This window comes from Anser anser (assembly GCF_964211835.1).
Source record: "Anser anser genome assembly, chromosome: 18".
Taxonomy (NCBI): Eukaryota; Metazoa; Chordata; class Aves; order Anseriformes; family Anatidae; genus Anser; species Anser anser.
Window position 1 is genome coordinate 11,462,871 of NC_139739.1, and position 18,672 is coordinate 11,481,542.

An 18,672-nucleotide genomic window follows, 5' to 3' on the forward strand; every position below is an offset into this window, starting at 1 on the left:
CTCCCGGCGGTGCGGAAATAAGGAGCTGGCAGCTGGGGTGGGGCTTGGCGTTTATTTTCCAAATCAAATCTCCAAGAGGCATCAGCAGAAAAAGAAACAGCTCAGGCTCTGTGACAGCATAGCCGTGGTTTTTAGTATATCCAGCAATACACGAAAATAAAAATAGGAGATGTTTGGAACAGGGAGAACAAAACACCGTCAGTACTCACACAGCACGAGCAGAAATGAGGCAACACTGCAGATGGCTAGAGAACTCTTAAAGGCCAAACTCCTCCAACAGCTCTACTAGCAAAGATGAAGCCTTTTAGAAAAAAATAAATACAAGGAAGACTTTTTTTGGTATTTTTCCTTTTTATATCCACAATGTAACACCTTCTGCCATAGCGTAATCCCTGCCATTGCCCTTGAAGACCAAGGTCTGCTTCCTCAGGAAGGCTGAAGTAACCAGTCATAGGAGCCAGCGCAGTCCTGTAACCAGACGCAAGTGTCAGGAGGAGTCCACGGTGCTAACCAGACTTGAAAAGAAGAATAGCAACTTGGCCGAGGTAGAAGTAGATGAAGTGCTTGGTCTCATGAGTCACGTAGCTGCCAAAGTTCCTTCCCACGATGCAGTGCCAAGTGGGATTGTATTTCTTGTCAAATTCCTGCAAAATAGATCACTCGGAATTAAGAACGCTTCTGAACAGGTATTCACTTTGAGCAAGGCAATTAGAAGAAGAACAGATGCTCTTAAATACTAGGATTATCTTATTTACAACTTATTCACCTGCTGCTTAGTCAGACAAAACAAAAACCCCCACAGTGCTTCCTATCAACTCAGGAATAAGCTCAAAATATTTCCTTTGCTCAGGGAAAGTAGTATTTCTCCCCAGATAATACATAACAATCTGAAACTGTAACCCCCGAGTAAAAGCTTCACCACTAGTGTTGTATCTGTGGGGATTAAGCCATTATCTAGACTTCATTGTTCCTCTGCAACATGGGTGCTAGAGGGACTGAGGGACAGTTACAGAAAAAACTCTCTGCTACAAGCTCTGTAATACCAATGCTATGAACAAATCTACATGACGTGTTCACAAACTTCTCCAGAAGCTTCCAGTAGCTGCCACAGAGAGTATCTGACATACAGTAGGCTAAACTCCCTCTTCTCTGCTATCTTAGCTATTTCCTGCATCTGGAAAAAAGTGCCTCTCTCTACTATGGTAACAGCAAAACAAGTTTTCTCTAGTGAAAACAACCATTCTGCTTAGCTGAGTTACTTTTAAGATAGCTCTTCCACTCAAATCAGTTTAACTTCCACTGAGACTCCTCCATTTCTCCATTAATCTGAACTGATGAAGGAAATATAATCAGAACTAGATCTTTCCCACCTTCCATCTTTTAGAATAGGATTAACAGACTTTGCAAACAGAAAAAAAAAACCTTGGTGGCTGATATATATATTTTTTGCTTTGGTCACTACGTAAAGAAAGACGTGAGTAGAGTAGACTTGCCAAAAATAATGTTTCCCTGCAATTTCTGTTTCACAGGTACAGAACTGAAAAGATCCTGAAGATTAAGTTCAATACCACTGAAACCAAGAACTACGTAAAACAGGCTTCCTCTCAGAGAAAAGCTGTAGGAGAGCTCAATAGAGGCAGTGTTTTGTCCTGGCATATCAGTCACAGGGACAGGTCAGCTACCACTTTTTTTGTTAACCTAGACAGGGAGATAATGGAGGAAAATGCTTAAGTGGAAAGTTTTGCAAGGGAAGAGCAGAAGGATCACAAAAATCAATGCAAAGGGTGGGGAAAGGAACATAAGGACACCAGCCTACAGGGAAAGCCCAACTTGATTATCTAGTATCTCTGGAACTTGTTTCTCTAGAGCTACTTGCCTAGCAACGTTCGCCTGCTGACATTTCATGCACACAGAGACTTCATGAGCACACCCCACTACCAGACCCTCACCTTCTTGATGTGCGCAGCGATATCCTTCTCGATGTTGTACTTCTCCAGGGCCTGAGTAGCACACTCCACAGCATCTTGCTGCATCTCCTCCGACATGTCCGCATTCTTGATCACTGCTTTTCGGTCACTCATGATTGCCTGAATTGAGGCAAAGAACAAAATTCAAAGTTACGGGCGCAGCCACCTGCCGAGCAATCTCCCCAGGGGTTCCGGCAGCGCCCAGCCCAGCACCCCGCCGTGCCACGCCGCTTGCGGTGCAGCAGCCCCGCAGGGCGGCTCAGGGGCAGGGCACAGCCTCACTCGCAGCCGCCTCAGCTCAACATCTGCTCCGAGGCGCCTCAGCCCCTAGAAGGGGAGCCCAGCCGGGCCCTTCCCGGGCCCTTCCCGACCCCCCCCAGCCCCGCTCCACCCCGCCTCAGGCCGGGACCCCCCGGAAGGGGGCGCAGCCCCCCCAGCCGCTCCCCGCATCCCCCCGGGGAAACACGGGAAGGGGGGGGCCGTGCCCCGCCCGCCTCCCCTCAGCATTCCCGGTGCCGATCGATCCACAGCCCCTCAGGGCTCGGCTCTCCACACCCTCCCCTCACCGTTCGCGGTCGCGGAGCAGGGGCAGGGGCAGCCCCGGTAGAGCGGCGCGCAGCGGGCGGGCGGGGACTGGAGGGGGCGGACGCGCACCTCAGGGGCTCCGCTCGCGCCGCCGCCGCGCGGGTTTAACCGACCCGCGCGCGCCGCACCCGCCTCCCTCAGCCGCCAGCCCCGCCCTCTCCGCGCCGGCCGCCGGCTATTGGTTATCCCCGCCGCCGCTCCGCGCGCTCATTGGCCAGGACCATGCAGTCTCGCAGCATTTTCTCTCTGCGCTTTCTTTCAGCCCGGCGTGCTTCGCGGCCGTTGCCATAGCGATGAGCGGCGCTGTGCGGACGCCGGGCTCGGCGGGGCCGGGGCCTCCGGGGCCTCCCGCGGGGCCCCCCTCACGGGCCCGCCGGGGCTGGGGGCGCTCAGGTGCCGCGCAGCCTCCGCTCGGCCTCCCCTCGGCCTCCCCTTTCCCCCCCGTCATGGCTGAACCGCCCCAACCGGCGCGTCCGTGCGGCCGGTCCGTGAAGGCGGCGTGCGAGGCTCTCCCGGTGACTCCTCCGGTAGGCACCGCTCGTGTCTCCCCCTGGCTGAGGCACCTAAAGGATAACGTGCGGTGCCGTACGGGGCGCTGTGCTGTGAAGAACACGGGGCGAAAACGGGGGCGTTTGGTCCAATTCCGCCCGCAGGACGCGAGGAGGCCCCGGGGGTGTGAGGGCGGAGGGCGGCGGCTGGAGCCCAGCCCGTGCTGGGGGAGCGCAGCTCCGGGCCCGCTCCTCAGCGCCGTGATCTCACCTCCCGGCGTGACGCACGGCTCGGTAGCTCCGTAACCATTCAGTAACTCCTTATCCACAAAGGTTCAAAGGCCCCTGGATGACTCAAGCGGTGTGCGAGCAGGGCGTTCGCTGCGCAAAAGAGCTCACCGGAGAACTCCCCAGATCGTGCTAAATTCCCTAAATCGCGCTAAATTCCCCGCGGGGGACTAAGACCCCTCCCGCTAAAGTTCCTGACAGGGAACCAGGACCCCTCCCGCCTCCCCTCAGCACCGGGGACCGACAAACAACGGGCGTGCCGCGGCCCCGGGGGGGGGGGGGGGGGGGTTCACCGGTGAAATTAAAATCCTCCGGAGCTCGGCAGGGCTGCGGGGCGCCGGGGGCACCGGGCCCGGTGGGGCCGGGCCGGGCCGGGCCGGGCCGGGTCGCGCCTTTCAAAATGGCGGCGGCGGGGCTGGGCCCGGCCCGGCTGTTCCTCGGCCGCCGCCGCGGGGCTCTGCGGGCGCTGTTCGGCCTCCCCCGGGGCCTCGCCTCCGGGCCCCAGACGCATTTCGGCTTCCAGAACGTGTCGGAGGAGGAGAGGAGGGAGAAAAGTGAGGGGGCCCGAGGCTCGCTGCGACGGGGCCCGGGTGGAGCCGGCCGGGGCTCCCGGCGCGCATCGGTTGTGGGGCTTAAGGGGCTGCCGGAGGGGTGGTGGGGCTGGGCGCTTGCTTTGAGACGTTACCGGGAGCCTCGGTAAACGCTATAGCCTTGTCCCAGCTCGATCCTTCCCCCCAGAGTTCCGGAAGGGTTACGGGAAGAGGCTGCGTTTCTCCAAAGACACCTTTGTCAGGCAGCAAGGTCAATGGGATTCTGTCGGTCTTTTGGTGTAAAGAGTTTTCAGGTGATCTTTCTCAGTTCCACATGGTGGCAGACCTCCACCAGGCAAAAAAAAAAAGGGCACGTTCCTTCCTACATGAGCATTTTTAAGTAAACTGCGTTTCCTTCTTATGTGCTTTCTTTATAGTTTATCAGGTCTTTGAAAATGTGGCCGAGAAATATGATGTAATGAATGATTCAATGACTCTGGGGATTCATCGGGTGTGGAAGGATATCCTCGTGCATAAAATGAATCCTTCCCCAGGAACGCTTCTTGTTGATGTTGCTGGAGGAACAGGTAAATAATTTGGGTGAGTTCCACATGACCACACCGTGCTATCTTTGAACTCTTTGAGATTGCTCAGACTTGAGTTGCCTAACTTTTTTTTTTTTTGCCTTAGTTTCCCTGTCTTTAAAACCAGTAAAACATCTATCTGATTTACTACAATATTATAGCAGATTTACAGTGAAGAGAGGTTGAAGCTAACTTATTTGTACTTTGAAATATCTTACTCCAAGGCTCTGAAATTATTACAGTAATGCCATAACACGCTGTTAAAAACTATTTCCTTTTGCAGAAAGTTTTGAACTGTCTGCTTTTAATATATTTCCTTTACTTATATACCTACTGTACAATATGTAAGTTTGATGTTCAGAGTTTTATGTTCCAATTTCCTGGAGTTTTAGTACTTTCACGTTCAGGAAACATTCTAAAACATGTATCTTTCTTTTAAAACAAACGCAGGTGACATTGCCTTTCGATTTATTAATTATGTTCGCTCCATACGAGAACGCCAACTCCAGCAGAAGCTTAAGCGCCATCAGAATTTGTCGTGGCAGGAAATTTCTAAGAGTTACGAGGAAGAAAAAGTTAAGCCACTAGGGGATTCCCAAGTTGTGGTCTGTGACATTAACAAAGAGATGTTAAAAGTTGGGAAGCAAAGAGCACAGCATCTTGGCTACTCTGAAGGTAAGTCGTGCATCGTACCATTTCAGTAATGTGCTCGGTAGCAAGAATTTGATGCGTAATAGCCACGAGGTAATCACCGCTTCAGGATTACACTATGAACTATATAGCCCTGGTATATACCAAAGCTGTGCTTTCATATTTGTCAAGGTAAAATTACTTTTCCAGTGCGACACGCGTAGTACGAAGTTCAGACGTACAGTGATCCTCTTGAGCTTTTAGAAATACAGACATGGAAGTGTTCATGAGGTCCGATATCCAGCAATTGGATATTCAAAACTGGCCAAATAACCTAAGCCTGCTCTTTATATTTGTGCAGACTAATCGGATTTTATTAAGGCAGATAATACAGCAGAGCTCAGCCCTAGAATAATTGCACTAAAGTTCTGAGAATTAAGGCAGCAAATAAAAAATGCAAGAGTGGTAGTATGTTGTAAACCTACAAAACTTTCCACAGTTAGAGAATGTGTTAATAATATTCAGAGAAACTGAATTATATTAAATGTTAGTTTGCAGGTTAATGGATTAATTTACTGATATCTAGAATTTGTTGTGGACCATACCAGTTCTGACTAAGAGCCTGATTTTTAGAAGTAAGATATAAAAAAAGGAGGCCTGCTTTTGTGGTTCAGCATTTCTATGATAATAGTTTATCCTCTTGTCACTTATGGCCATTTACGAAATATTTTAGCAAGGTAAAGCATACAGGACGTTCTCAAACTTGTTTTCCTGGGTACCCACCATTAGGAGTGCCCTGGGCAGCCTCTGCATGCGTGTTGTGAGATGTCCTCTGTGTCCTTTCACTGTGCTTTGCTCCCACACCCCCATCGCAACTCCACTCGCAGCTGTGGCCAGTGACCCACCTAGCACTTACCTCTTGTTGGCAGCTCCTGGTGCAAGGTGTGTGGGTGTGTGTGGAGCAGACGGGGCCTTGCAAGAAAGGTCTTCTAGGCAGATACAAGTGAAGTTCTTGCCTGGAAATTACGTAGGCTGAAGGACATAAGACAAAGCTCAGCAGCGAAAGGGGCTGACAGAAAAGCTGCTGACACGGGTTCTCTCAGCTGCTCTCATTCTCAGCTGGTGGGTTACTCCAGGCCATTGCCTGCCTGCCTCCCCCTCTTCTTTTGGCATAGTAAACTGATGGTAAAAGCATGGGTTCTTCCAGCTCTGGCAGGCTGCATGCATCACGCTCATCTGAGCAGCTTGCAAGCCTGTCCAGAGCTCTCTGTGCATCATAGTTTGGGAACACCTGAACTGTACCAACACTGTAAGTATGAGTGCTTTATGGCTATAGCTTAGGATCTGAAATAAAGCTTGATACTGCCTCCTAGCTACTACAAAAAAAAGCATTTTGTTCAGTTGGCTTCAATTTTTAGGTATTTTTGTGACTTATATCTTATCAAGTTCTCAAAATACATATATTTAGTTTCTAATTTTCTTTCTTTGTGCAGTGTAGTTGTTGAAGCTCAATTGTCATCTTGCTGCCTGGGTTGCCTTCTTCACTACTGCGCCACAATTCTGACTTCTTACCTCTTTCTCTCCCTCGTTCAGCACATACCCGTTGAGTATGTCCTGCCTGCTGTCCTTCGTGTGATTCGTCCCTGTTTTAGTAAACTCATTTCTGAGTTTGCTTGCATGCTGATCATCTGAGGTCTGAAATTTGTTTTCCTTAAAATTGTAAGGGACTTGTTCTTTTACTGTTTCCCAGTACATACATTTCTATGTATTTGTTAGCCTGCAACAGGATCTGTGCACACTGAAAAGAAGCACGCGTGCTGCACAATTGCTGATCGTGCATTTTGGCCAGCAGGAGTGGTAGGGTGCGCTGCGTGTGCCTCGGTTCCTCGCTTAACACCGACAGCCCTTTCTTCTATCCCCTTACAAACTTCTGGCCTGTGATTTCACTGCAGTGTATTCTGAGGGGTAGTTTTCCTGTTGTTCAGACCCTTTTCTTGGTACTCACTTCTTAGAGGTATATTTAAACTGCCTAGGTTTAAATAAGACAAATAATTACTGCTTTAATAATGTTGTGTGCATCTTTTTATACTACACTTTCTACAACTGTATCTACTTTGTAAAAATTAAATTTGAATGCCTCCTGGCAGCAGCTGAGGTTTTCTGTTCTGTTTTGTTCTCCATGCCTCTTTCTAGCAGACTGTCCTTTGAACTGTTGCTTGCCGTTGCAGAAAACTCCTGTTTTTTTTCTGTTAGGATATTTTCTTCTGCCTCAGAGTCACCAGAAAGTGACCTTAAGAACTAAACTTAGCAGTTTTACTTTGGCACAAATAACGTGGACAAGCCTAACACTCCACAGATAGACGTGGCCTTGATCCGTTGGCGTTCGGGAAACTGCACAGCTGCAACAGGATCACATGCTGATAGTGCTGATGGAGGAGTGTGGCTTTTCATCTTCTTCAATCAATGGAAACTTTCTACCTAAGTTTCTTTAGTGTTTTAGCTATTTTTGCATGGCAAGATGTTAGTCGCTGTCCGTAGTCGCTCTCTGAGTAGAGAGTCTCTTCTTGCAGGTTTGCAACAGCCAGCAGCCAGTTTGTGTGGCTTTCCACTACAATGAAAGATTTGGGTGAAATCTTGGTGGCAGACCAAGGCGCTGTGCACGCAGCGTGCACGTGTGCAGAGGAATGTTTGGCAGATCTGTTGCAATACAGGGCACTGAAAGATTTGTGAGTGTAGACCAAAGTGTTCTTTCCTCCATCAAAAATGAATCACTGCTTTTAAATATCTATTTATTAATAAATATTTCATTCTGGAATAGAGAAGTCCTGGTCTTTTTGGACCAGCATTTATATAGGGCCTGTTCAATACTGTGTCTTTGGCTTTCATTACAGGCTTGTCCTGGGTGCTTGGGAATGCTGAAGAGCTGCCCTTTGATGATGATAAATTTGATGTTTACACAATTGCCTTTGGAATACGAAACGTAACTCGTATCGATTTGGTAAGTTGCTATAGTGTGTGCTGGCACAGGGTCTTTACAATCCATCTGATGCTTTTTCTTCCAGCAGAGGAAGCCAAGGAGGAACCCCTTTGGATAAAGAAACATCTTTGTCTACTCCTAAGACATTTAAAATAAGTGGCACATATTGTGCAGCATGTTTGAATGAAGAATGCGATTAAATGCTCCACCTTTGTCATAAAAGTAAGATTTATACTGGTTGCACCCAATCTTTCCAGCTTGGCAAGCCACACAATCTCTTCCTAAGGCAAAAAGGGCTGAATGCTACATTCCCTATCTTTTAACCTATGATATTACAGGACCTACACTCGTACAGCGCAGTCAGTCTGCGTGTCCCAAATCCTCTGAAGCACCAGACCTATATCCCACCTGCAGCGGGTCGATGCTTCCTGCCTCATTCTACTTATCTGTTTGAGCCAGCAGAGCTTCCAGAGAAGAAAGTGGGGAGCAGCTGGCTGCTGCCACCACTACTGTCGAATTAATCTGTTCAGCCCCGTTTAGTGTCTTTACACTGGCTGGTAGTATGGTTCCCCATGAAGAATGAGTATGATTTTAATTAGAAAGAGTTCTCTGTGCTCTAAACAGTATCCGTCCTTTGGAAACGACTAGCTGTCTTGTGGGTGAAGATAAGGTACATCACCTGTGTCTAGTTGGCTAGTCTGTGTTTTGGAGGAGTGTGTTATAACCTTGGCAATGCTCCTTCCACAGGAGGTGTAGCATTTGGATGCAAACCACCTTGAAATGTGTGTCTTTGAACTTCTTTAATGCAGGTGGTCTTTCACGGTGCTTCATCTGCACCCTTCTGAAGCACAGGCTCCTTGCCTTATACCTCTTCAAGGAAACTGGATACAGAAGTCTGGTAGCATGGCTCCCTGGAGACTTGATACAAAACACATTCAAGCGTCTAATTCTTTTTCAGAGCTCTTGTCATGCATGTGTACTGTTTATATTTGATCCCTTAGGAACGTGACGCTTGAAGCCAAGCAGATGTAGAACCTGCAGAGGCTGAATATAACTCTGTGTTCTTGTATGGAAAAACATAGTTGTCAACAGAATGTTTCTAGTTGTTCTTGGCTGGTTTGTTTCAGATATAGGGTGGAATTTTCTAAGTAGCTCTAAGTTTCTTTTCTTCCCTTTCTTTCCTCCCTTTTCTCGCAAACTGCTCCTCCAAAACCCAGAATCATTTCTTCTTTGATCCTTTGATGTGCCTCACAGTTGAATAAAGTCTTGTCTTTTGATTAAAAATATATTTATATCATGCCCTCTTTTCAGTTTGTTTCTTCTAGCTGAGTCACCTTTTCCTTTCTGGGTTTGGTCTGTAATTACAAGAACTGTGCTGGCAAACATTCATCAACTGAGAGTAGGGAAAAGGAGAAGGAAAAAAATGCATCCCTAATATCATCATTTCAACATAAAGCGTGTTATAAATCTATTTACGTAACACCAGGAGTGTTGTGGGTTTTGGTTTAGTTTTGGTTTTGATGGTCTTAGGATGCTTCTCTACAGGTAAATACTGGCAGTTGCCAGACAGGATTCTCTGTACTCCCCTCAGTTCATCACTGAGCTGTTGGCTTCTGGCATGACAGTAGACAGGTGCTGTTCCACAGAAACAAACTCATCACATCTGCTTTGTCTCAGGCACTTCAGGAGGCCTATCGTGTGCTGAAACCAGGAGGGAGATTTCTCTGCCTTGAATTTAGTCATGTCAGCAACCCTCTTCTTTCCAGGTAGGAACATGGTGACGCCTTACGCCACGTCACAAGACTCTTACTTGCACTCAGCCGGAGTAAGAGACAGAGACACTTTGCAGCCTTCTCATTGTGCACTTTAAAATCAAATTTGGACATAGCATAGTGGTAAAGAGATCAACGTACATTGAAGAGTCTTGGTTTTAAACTTGTTTGTATTAATCTGTGCATGATTTCTGTCTCTGCAGGCTCTATGATCTCTACAGTTTCCAGGTTATCCCTGTTCTGGGTGAGATTATCGCTGGTGACTGGAAGTCTTACCAGTATCTTGTGGAGAGCATCCGACGCTTCCCCCCTCAGGTAAGACAACATTTCTCTGGATGCACTGATACACAAGACACAGTCCCACCGGAATTGTGGAGGCAGCTGGCTTAGAGGCTTTCAGGTGGTTGTAATTATGGAACTTATTTTTCAGGAGGAGCTGAAGGAAATGATAGAAGATGCAGGGTTTTTTAAAGTGGATTATCAGAATTTATCCTCAGGCATAGTTGCCATTCACTCAGGTTTCAAACTATGAGCCTACTATGTAGCAAAACGCAAGAAGTATAATTTTCCTGAGTAATCGGAAAGCTTGGAATTTTAACTCTATGAAGATAGAAGAGGAAAGCTTTAAGAGCTGGTGCAGCAGATACTTGCTCAGTAGACAGGCCCAGAAGAATGTCGGCAACCTTTTTCCCCTCGAGACCTGAGGATGAAGTGATTTCTGTGGTCAGTTTTGTACACTTGCAGTTCTTCAAGTGCACCACAAAGGACATGGCCAAAACTGAGCATTACTAACTAACGGAGAAACTTCAGTTACACCTGATGTGGGTACAGAAATGGACTAACTAGTCTTCAAATGAGATACCTCCTTTCTTTTCCTCAGCCTCAAGGGGGCTGTCATAGCGGTGAGAAGTGACTTGGATTTATTAAACCTGTATTAAGCTGTCATTGTCTTTTAGTCGTGTGGACTTCAAGGGGCTTTTCCATGATCCTTTTACTTCTTTCAAACAAGTAGAAGCCTTACAAAATAAAACAGCTATGCATCAACTACTTTTCATTTAAGACAGTATTTTAATATTTTTAAAAGAAAAGAAACTTTTCTGAGGGATAATAACTTCATAACTATTCTGGAATGTGATGATGTACGTTTGCCTACATATCAAATCAGGCAAACGTACGTTTCTTTTGTCGATGCTGGATGTAGAACATCTCCATAAAAATACCACACATTTGCTTCTGATCTTTAAACTATTGAAGATTTGATCCTTCTGGTGCAGGATACATTTAAAAAAAATAGGAAGAGTAAAAAAAAAATAAACTACTCAAAGCTAGAGAACATGAGTTATATTCTAAAGCGACAGCTGTGCAATAAAAGAATGAAAATCCCTCTGTTCTGAAGAGTAGGAAATAAAAGGACTGTTGCTTTTATTCACCAGTTTTCCCAAAATCAGAAAAGCAACTTCTTTCCACCACAACATAGCTGAACTCCAGAATTTGCACCGGAGGTTATACATACCGAAATGCTTATCGAGACTCAAAGAGCAGTATTTTTTTCCATCTTCTCTCAGGAAAAATCCCGTTATTCTTCCTTACTGACTGACGATGTATTCATAGATTAGCTCAGGATTCAGATGCTGTGGATTTAGGGGAAAAATGGGGGTGGGGATGTTCCTTCCTTCACAGGGGAATAAAGAGATAATGCAAGCACTAAGACAGCAGAAGGGCAGATAAGAGTCTTAAAGGACAAACCGTTCCAGTAGTTTTATTAGCAAAGAAGCTGTGTTTTCAAAGAAAATAAATACAAGGAAGACATTTTCATAGCCACAACGAAAATTACAGCTACTACAGTAAAATCCCTGACCATTAACAATACAACGAAAGACCTGAAGGTGAGGTCTTTCCTCAGGAAGGCTGAAGGTAGCAGGCTGTTTGGGTTTAGTGTGCAGTCCTGTAACCAGACGCAAGTGTCAGGAGGAGTCCACGGTGCTAACCAGACTTGAAAAGAAGAATAGCAACTTGGCCGAGGTAGAAGTAGATGAAGTGCTTGGTCTCATGAGTCACGTAGCTGCCAAAGTTCCTTCCCACGATGCAGTGCCAAGTGGGATTGTATTTCTTGTCAAATTCCTGCAGAAGAGAGAGCTCGGAATTTAGCGTTGCTTGTACTAACATTTATTTTGGCACTGATATGTAACTTGTTAGCAAGTATCCCTCTCTGAAGAAAGCAATTAAGGAGCAGCATATGCTCTTAAGTGCAGGGATCATCTGTTGTCTTAGTACTTTCTGCTGCTTATGAAGGGGGAAAAAAAAGCTTCCTAAGAAAGCAGGAATAAATTTAAAATATATATGTTCAGGGAAAATAATTTTTCTGCAAAAGTCATACTGTGATTTCAAATGGTAACTTTTAAGAACTTTGTTCTAAATCTATAGAAATTAAGCTGTTAATTTATCTTCACTCACTAATCCTTAATAAGGATGCTGAAAGGACTCTTAATGGAAAATTCTCTGCTGCATCCTTAATATCATGTCATGAGAATATTCCTTCTACCCATCATACTTGGGAGACTGCTGTGAGTTTTAGATAAACTAGTACCTACGAGGCTTGTATGAATAGCTTACAGCCAGTGCCTGTGTATTGTGGTGTCCCACAGCCCTGAGACGAAGGGACTTTTTGTGAGAGCATGCAAGTTTGTGTTCTGCTCATCTCGATCTTGCAGCTTGAACTTACAGCTCAATCTGGCTCCAAGTAGGAGCTGGAGAAAAACTGACAAACAGCAAGTGACGAACCATCTGTTCTGCGTTAGTGTGAACAGTTTGTCTTAAATGGGGTGGGAAGGGAAGAAAAAAAGTGACGAGGTCAGCAAGCCAGCGCTGCTCAATAGGCTCAATGGGGCCAGTGTTCTGTCCCGGCACGTCAGTCCCAGGGACAGGTCAGCTGCCATTCTGTTCGCTTGGGCAAGGAGATAAAGGAGGAAAGTGCTTAACCAGAAAGTTTTGCAAGAGAAGAGCGGCAGGACCGCAGAGCTCCACAGGTAGGAGGAAAAGGAGCGTAAGGCCACCCGCCTGCAGCAAAGCCCGACCTGCCGATCGAGTGTCCCTGGACTCGTTTCTGCGGAGCCCCGTGCCTAGCTGCCTGCGGCCCGCCCGGTTTCTCGTGCGGGCGGGGGCCTGACCCGGGGCTCACCTTCTTGATGTGCGCGGCGATGTCCTTCTCGATGTTGTACTTCTCCAGCGCCTGCGTGGCGCACTCCACCGAGTCCTGCTGCATCTCCTCCGACATGTCCGCGTTCTTGATCACCGCCTTTCGGTCGCTCATGGCTGCCTGCGGGGAGCGAAGCCCAGCGCCGAGTCGCGGGAGCAGCCGCCTGCCCAGCAGCGCCTCGCGAGCTGCGGCAGCCCCGCCTCGGCCCTCCCCCGGCCCGGCCCGCGCGGAGCTCTGCGGGTGTCCGCCGCGGGCCGCCGGCAGCGCCTGGGCCCGCCCCCGGGGCCGCCCCCTCCGCCGATCATTGGGCGTCGCCACCGCTCCCCCGAGCGCTCATTGGCCGCTCCGCGCGGCCCCAGCGGGGTTTTGCTCTGGCGTTTTCTTTCGGCCCGGCATGCTCCGTGCCTGCGTCCGCTGCCATGGCGACGGGGGGCGGGCGGGCCTGGCCCGGCCCGGCCCGGCCCTGAGGGGCGGCAGGGGGGTCCCTGCCGCGTGCGGCAGAACTGCTGATCCAGGGCAGAAAATACCCGTTCTGTAAAATGAGTTCAGCCTCCAGCACGTCTAAATATGTCCCAGTTTCTGTAAAACTCCTTCCTGTAGCTGATGCATGGCCCCCAAGGCCATTTTGTTACTCGCCCCAGCCCAGGTCGCAGCAACACAGAAAAACTTCACAGAATTTCCCCTCACAATCTCTGCAGCAGGCCTGGTGCCTCCCTGTGAGCCGGCATCCCTGCCCCCGAGATGCCTCTTGCTGAGGGGGAAGCCTGCCCACGTCACAGAAACGCGTTCCATAGCTTATAAGTCACACTCGATCAGTTTTCCTATCAATATATCTCTCTTCAATTTGTCACTGTCTTTCAGACTAAGCGATCTCTGATAAAAATCTTTTACCCCTATTTACTGTGATCATGTGAGCTCTAAACTTTGTTCCTTTAATGAACTGAATCCATCAGACTTAAGTGTCATTTGAGGCACCTCTTTCAGACCTCAGAATTTCTGCAACTCTTAACTCCTGCTTTTTTTTTTTTCTAATGAAGCAAGATGTTTGGGGAGATCCACAGTGCTCTGTTTTGTTAGTTTCACTCTCCCTGGGGCACTTTCTGCTTATACTCTCGTCAGCAGCTACAAAATTGCTGTTGAGTGTTCCACAGCTGGTGATCTGTTAATAACAGGACTCTGAGCTTTGTCTATAGCAAACAGCACAGCCTGACTTAAAAGAGGTTTTAGAAGGTTGGTTGGTGGGACTGCCATTTCCTTGTAGAAATAAACTCCAGAAAAGTCACTGAAAAATGAAAAACTCCTGAAAATGAAAATATGTTTCATGTTAATGCAGTATAGTTACCTGCTCAGTGTCACTCATAGCAAAAGTAGCATAACTGCAAGAAACCTTTTGCATTTTCAAGCTCTGAGGCAACCTCAGAAGAATATTCTCTCCCCCAAAATCTTAAAACTGGATAATGCCATTCTACAGTATCTCATAAATAACTTTCAGCTTTAGCAGCCAGGTTTTAGCATTACAATTAGAAGAGATATAATTCACAGCTTTGTTTTCTATACCACCATCATCAGTGTGTATTAGGAACAACTTTGAAAGTTATGAAATTAAGGGAACTTATCTGATTCAATGCAGCAGGTGAAAGGGTGTAAGAAACCTTGTGCGCTAACAACTTAAAGAAGCAGCTTTGGGATAGTCTTGGGGCCACCATAAACAATTTACAGAACTGTCTGTAGTCTCTGCAGCACTAGCAATGGTTCTTTAAGTACTAGACAGTTTTGTGCTGACAGAAACGAACCAGTTAACAATCTTCCCAGTGCTTACAATGAACTTTAGAAACACCCGTGAATCTCTGAGGAGGTGGTTGTTTGGTAGCTGCAGGCACATTTCTGTGCATTTATTAAGAAATGGTTAGCTGAAGGAACAGATGTGATGACGACTGCAAGAAATGTCAGTGTGGGTGAGATACATGGCTTTAAAGAGAAACATAAAAGCCTAAGATACATAGCTTTAAAGAGAAACATTAGAGCTTTACTTGTTGATCAAGACTGTAAAACTGTAATTTCCCTCGGGATAGAGCTGCAGGGGAAGGCAGAACAAATACATACAGGAGATGATAGCTGGAGTAGAAGAGGTGCCAAAGAAAATTGGGTAATGGACAATGTATACCATGAGACTCCTGTTGCAGATGGAGCTTAGATTGCAAGCACTGTTCAGTTGAGGCTTCTTTTTTTTGCTATGTTGAATAATACAGTATCACTACAGCTAATAGAGATTTTTTCCTGGGGCTCCTAGTTACTACCAAAACATGAAATAATCATTATTATCAATACACCAACTTCAGTTGTTGTATTTCCATGCAACTAAAGAAACTTCCCCCTTGAAATTTTCTTTGTAAACCTGGCATCTACATGCTAGGGCATCTAATATTTTATTATATCTTACAGATCTGTATAGTAATGGAAAAAAACTTAGCAGGTGTAAGTCAAGCTATCTCCATAGTCTCCAGGGGAACTAGAGACATTTACAGCAGCTCAGTATCTGCCCCGACCCCTTCCCCCTTTTTTTTTTTTAACTGAATGGACTATTTTTCTTTTTGTTCTAACTACTAACCATGGAGAAAACATGAGTTGTTTTACAAATACATATTATGCAGTTAGGCAGAATTTACAGGTCATGGTTTTGTTATACACGTCTTTAACTTTAGCTACTCGCTTGCCTGGGTTTATAAATTGCAACGTGGCAGAACACTGTAAGGGTGTGAGCCAGCCCCAGAGCTGCTTGTGCTTCGAACCAGCACCACGAGGGGCATCTTGCCCCTGCCTCGGGGTATCACCTGGGCCCAGAGGGGGTTCACGCCATCCTGTGGGGCACAGCACCTTCCACAGTACACAGGCCATGGGACGCCAAGGTACTAACGTATGCTGCCCCGTAGGTAGCTCGTCTGGCCTTTGCAAGGGGTCCTCATTTGGTGGTTGTGGCTGTCTGAGTCAGGGCTGTAATTCCCTTATTAGTGGTGACGTTGTAACAAACCCCTTCATTAAGGAAATGTGTGTTTGCAACTTCTAATGCAGTTTAGGCTGCAGGGAACAAGCATCAGGCAGTCTGTTCTCTCACTGGAGTGTGTGGGTAGGGGAGCAGCAGCGAACCGGCAGTTTTAAGACTAGCCTCTGCTGCATTGGGAATGTGGGATCATCTTTGTCCAAATTGTTAGTTTGATTGCTGCTTTTAAATAGTTACTTGATGATACCTTAGGCTGGTAGCTCCTGCGGCCATGCAGTTCACTCTCAAATTCCTCTCCCTTTTTCTATGTAAATAATGTTGTCCCCATTCTCTCTGATAGTCAAAGGAGGAGGCCAAAAATGGGTAGAACGTGTGGGTATTTCTCAAACTGGGAATTCTCTGCTAACATGCTTGTTGTATGGTACCCACTGACGTCTCTCCTCGTGATTTATGTATGCATCATAAATGACTTTTAGGCTGAGCTTGCATATTTGTGAAGGTTTATGATTTGCAGGGTCTGAATCTTGAAAGGCCTGACACTTAAGCACAGTGTTACAGCTTTGCAGTGAATTGGATTAGAGGGATTAAATCGAAGCTTTAATTCAACACCCTTTAAAGAATTCAAGTATCAAAGCAATTGTTTTATGTGAAGCTCAAACAAATAACGAAGTAACTGCAAAAAGGCACGATAAGAGTGGAACAAGTGTTTGCTCTCACTTCCTGCCAGACAAATATGAAAAAAGTCAGCTCCAGACAGTTCAAATCTTACTAAGCACACAGCCTTTCAGGGCAGCAAATGAAAACAGAACCTACTCAATGGCTGTGACTTCTTTTATCAGCAAAAGCAGCTGTGGTCCTTTTCACTCAGCCCAGGTTTTCCATGAAATACATGACAGACACACAATGGCCTGAGTGGGAGCTTGCCAAAGCAGTTTGTGTACGCAGCATTATGCACAAGCCACTAATGGCTGAACCCAATACCACCACTATTCAAACTCTCAAGCATTTTTCTCAGTGTTTTTCAAATTATGATACTCCTCATATGCTTGGTGTCCTTTTGAGATGTTGAGAAACAATGCACATGTATTGTGAATCGCTAATTTATATTACCTGTTTGCAGGCATGTAGAATATGCAGTTAATAGGAAAAATAGTTATGATAATGCTCATGCTCAGGACTTCGTCTGTCAGGCAGATGGCAGGACCTGAAGGAGCGCATGCATGGAGCTGGTGGTGTTTATTACACAGAAGTACAGGGAGACAGAATGGGAGTAATGGCTTTTCTCTGCAAACGGATTCAGAACATGTACTCTCACGAGGTGAGTTCTGCCCTCGGGGAAGCGTGTGCCAGCACAGTCGTGGAAGACCCTTCTTTCTCTGGCATGCTCTCAGGAGCCCTAAGAGCAGACTCAAACTGGTGATTAGCAGTATCCTATTACAGTAATTACAAGGGTCTTTTCTAGCACTTCGTGGCTCAGCTTGTCATGATCTCTTCTAGTGCATGGCATTACAATTGGAGTAAATAAATCTGGATTCTGAAATCTGTATTTGAAGGGAGCACCACCCAAGAAGAAAAGTTTGTTTTTCAGGCTTTTACAGTGCTTTTTATGCCTGGAAGTGAACGGTCTGGACGATTTGGTTCTGGTTTGCTGTGGTATTCTTCTTTCAGTGGGTCTCTAGTTTCCCTCAATGAGCTTTGTCTATCTCCTCTGCCTAGCAGACGTTCAGCAAGGAAGCTCTCTCTGCCAGGATGAGACAGCGGTAATGTATTTTGTTTGCTATAGCAGTCCTCCCCCTTTGCCCAGCACAGCACTTCTTCCTGTGATGGTCTCCTGCCCTCTGAGCCACTGAGGCAGTGTGGGGGGGCTTGTGTTGATCTTGCAGCTGTGCAGCTTCTTAACAACCCCCTTCCCATGGCTGATCTTCCTATGACAAACATCCTGTCTGGGAGCTGACGGCCAAGGTGTCTGCTCCAGAGACTTCCTTACAGAATTTCAGGTACTGGCACATGACTGTTACTTGAGGGTAACAGGCTAAGCCCTATAGTTAAACCCATTACTCTTCAGCACCATCTTACAAAGTACTTTTCATACACAGACATAGCTAATGCTCTAAAATTAAAAATCTTTCTCCAATTTTGTAGAAATCTAGGTATCTAATTTGTGAGAATAAAAATACAAGGTGGGAACTAGAAGGTAACCCATACAGACATGGCGCACAGAGATACAAAAAAGGAAATATTCAGTGCAAGCAAAACATCTGAGTCAGTCATCTTCTCAAAGTCCTTTTTCTTCTGTAATGAAAATCTGAGTTCTGTCTGTACTTGACAGAGATGCTCAACAATGTTACGGACTCCTCTGCCATACCAGGCTTTGTTACTTCTGACTCTATCAGAGCCAGAGTTAAACTAAAGGTGATACATAGTCAGATACAATATTCCAACCTCTTTTGTTTTACTGACAAACCAGTTCAAGAAAAATTAATTTTTTCTTTTTTTTTTTAATCACCAGCTTTTAATGTTCTCTCTGAAGCCTTTATGTCACTCAGTATCTTAAAGAACAGCATCAAATACACTTCGCTAAATGCAAGCATTAAGGTCATCTCTCATGCTGCCTTCCAGCTTCACAAACAGTGAGTATTTCAGTAGCAAGACAATTT

The 18,672-nt window shown here is 46.3% G+C and overlaps 3 protein-coding genes across 4 annotated transcripts; 1 reads left to right on the top strand and 2 right to left on the bottom strand.

Moving 5' to 3' along the window:
* Positions 1-33: 33 nt before the first annotated feature.
* On the bottom strand, positions 34-3,448 carry LOC310883319 (dynein light chain 1, cytoplasmic-like). Of its 2 annotated transcripts, none has more exons than XM_083803409.1 (3): positions 3,312-3,448; positions 1,950-2,087; positions 34-644 (listed from the first exon to the last, which is right to left on the bottom strand). In XM_083803409.1, the coding sequence occupies exons 1-3, from the start codon at positions 3,348-3,350 to the stop codon at positions 507-509; spliced, it is 315 nt and encodes a 104-aa protein (XP_083659535.1). In that variant the 5' UTR covers positions 3,351-3,448; the 3' UTR covers positions 34-506. The 2 variants fall into 2 exon arrangements, with proteins under 2 accessions (XP_083659535.1, XP_083659536.1); XM_083803410.1 differs by lacking the exon at positions 3,312-3,448 and adding an exon at positions 2,534-2,697.
* Positions 3,449-3,683: 235 nt separating this feature from the next.
* COQ5 (coenzyme Q5, methyltransferase) lies at positions 3,684-10,865 on the top strand. Its single transcript, XM_083803399.1, has 7 exons — positions 3,684-3,882; positions 4,296-4,445; positions 4,893-5,117; positions 7,964-8,070; positions 9,727-9,815; positions 10,025-10,136; positions 10,252-10,865. Exons 1-7 carry the CDS (start codon positions 3,729-3,731, stop codon positions 10,351-10,353), a joined length of 939 nt encoding a protein of 312 aa, XP_083659525.1. The 5' UTR covers positions 3,684-3,728; the 3' UTR covers positions 10,354-10,865.
* Positions 10,866-11,212: 347 nt separating this feature from the next.
* On the bottom strand, positions 11,213-13,294 carry LOC310883320 (dynein light chain 1, cytoplasmic). Its single transcript, XM_083803411.1, has 2 exons — positions 13,000-13,294; positions 11,213-11,942 (listed from the first exon to the last, which is right to left on the bottom strand). The coding sequence occupies exons 1-2, from the start codon at positions 13,129-13,131 to the stop codon at positions 11,805-11,807; spliced, it is 270 nt and encodes an 89-aa protein (XP_083659537.1). The 5' UTR covers positions 13,132-13,294; the 3' UTR covers positions 11,213-11,804.
* Positions 13,295-18,672: the final 5,378 nt, after the last annotated feature.

What these genes read in the sequence shown, in the direction of transcription:
- LOC310883320 (XM_083803411.1), bottom strand. Translation starts at nt 13,131, where the DNA reads ATGAGCGACCGAAAGGCGGTGATCAAGAACGCGGACATGTCGGAGGAG. An exon ending in TCGCCGCGCACATCAAGAAG is followed by an intron (nt 11,943 to 12,999) that starts GTGAGCCCCGGG and finishes TCTCTTCTGCAG; the next exon opens with GAATTTGACAAGAAATACAA.
- COQ5 (XM_083803399.1), top strand. Translation starts at nt 3,729, where the DNA reads ATGGCGGCGGCGGGGCTGGGCCCGGCCCGGCTGTTCCTCGGCCGCCGC. An exon ending in GCATCTTGGCTACTCTGAAG is followed by an intron (nt 5,118 to 7,963) that starts GTAAGTCGTGCA and finishes CTTTCATTACAG; the next exon opens with GCTTGTCCTGGGTGCTTGGG. An exon ending in AGCAACCCTCTTCTTTCCAG is followed by an intron (nt 9,816 to 10,024) that starts GTAGGAACATGG and finishes CTGTCTCTGCAG; the next exon opens with GCTCTATGATCTCTACAGTT.
- LOC310883319 (XM_083803409.1), bottom strand. Translation starts at nt 3,350, where the DNA reads ATGGTTACGGAGCTACCGAGCCGTGCGTCACGCCGGGAG. An exon ending in GCCGTGCGTCACGCCGGGAG is followed by an intron (nt 2,088 to 3,311) that starts GTGAGATCACGG and finishes GCCTCAATTCAG; the next exon opens with GCAATCATGAGTGACCGAAA. An exon ending in TCGCTGCGCACATCAAGAAG is followed by an intron (nt 645 to 1,949) that starts GTGAGGGTCTGG and finishes TCTATTTTGCAG; the next exon opens with GAATTTGACAAGAAATACAA.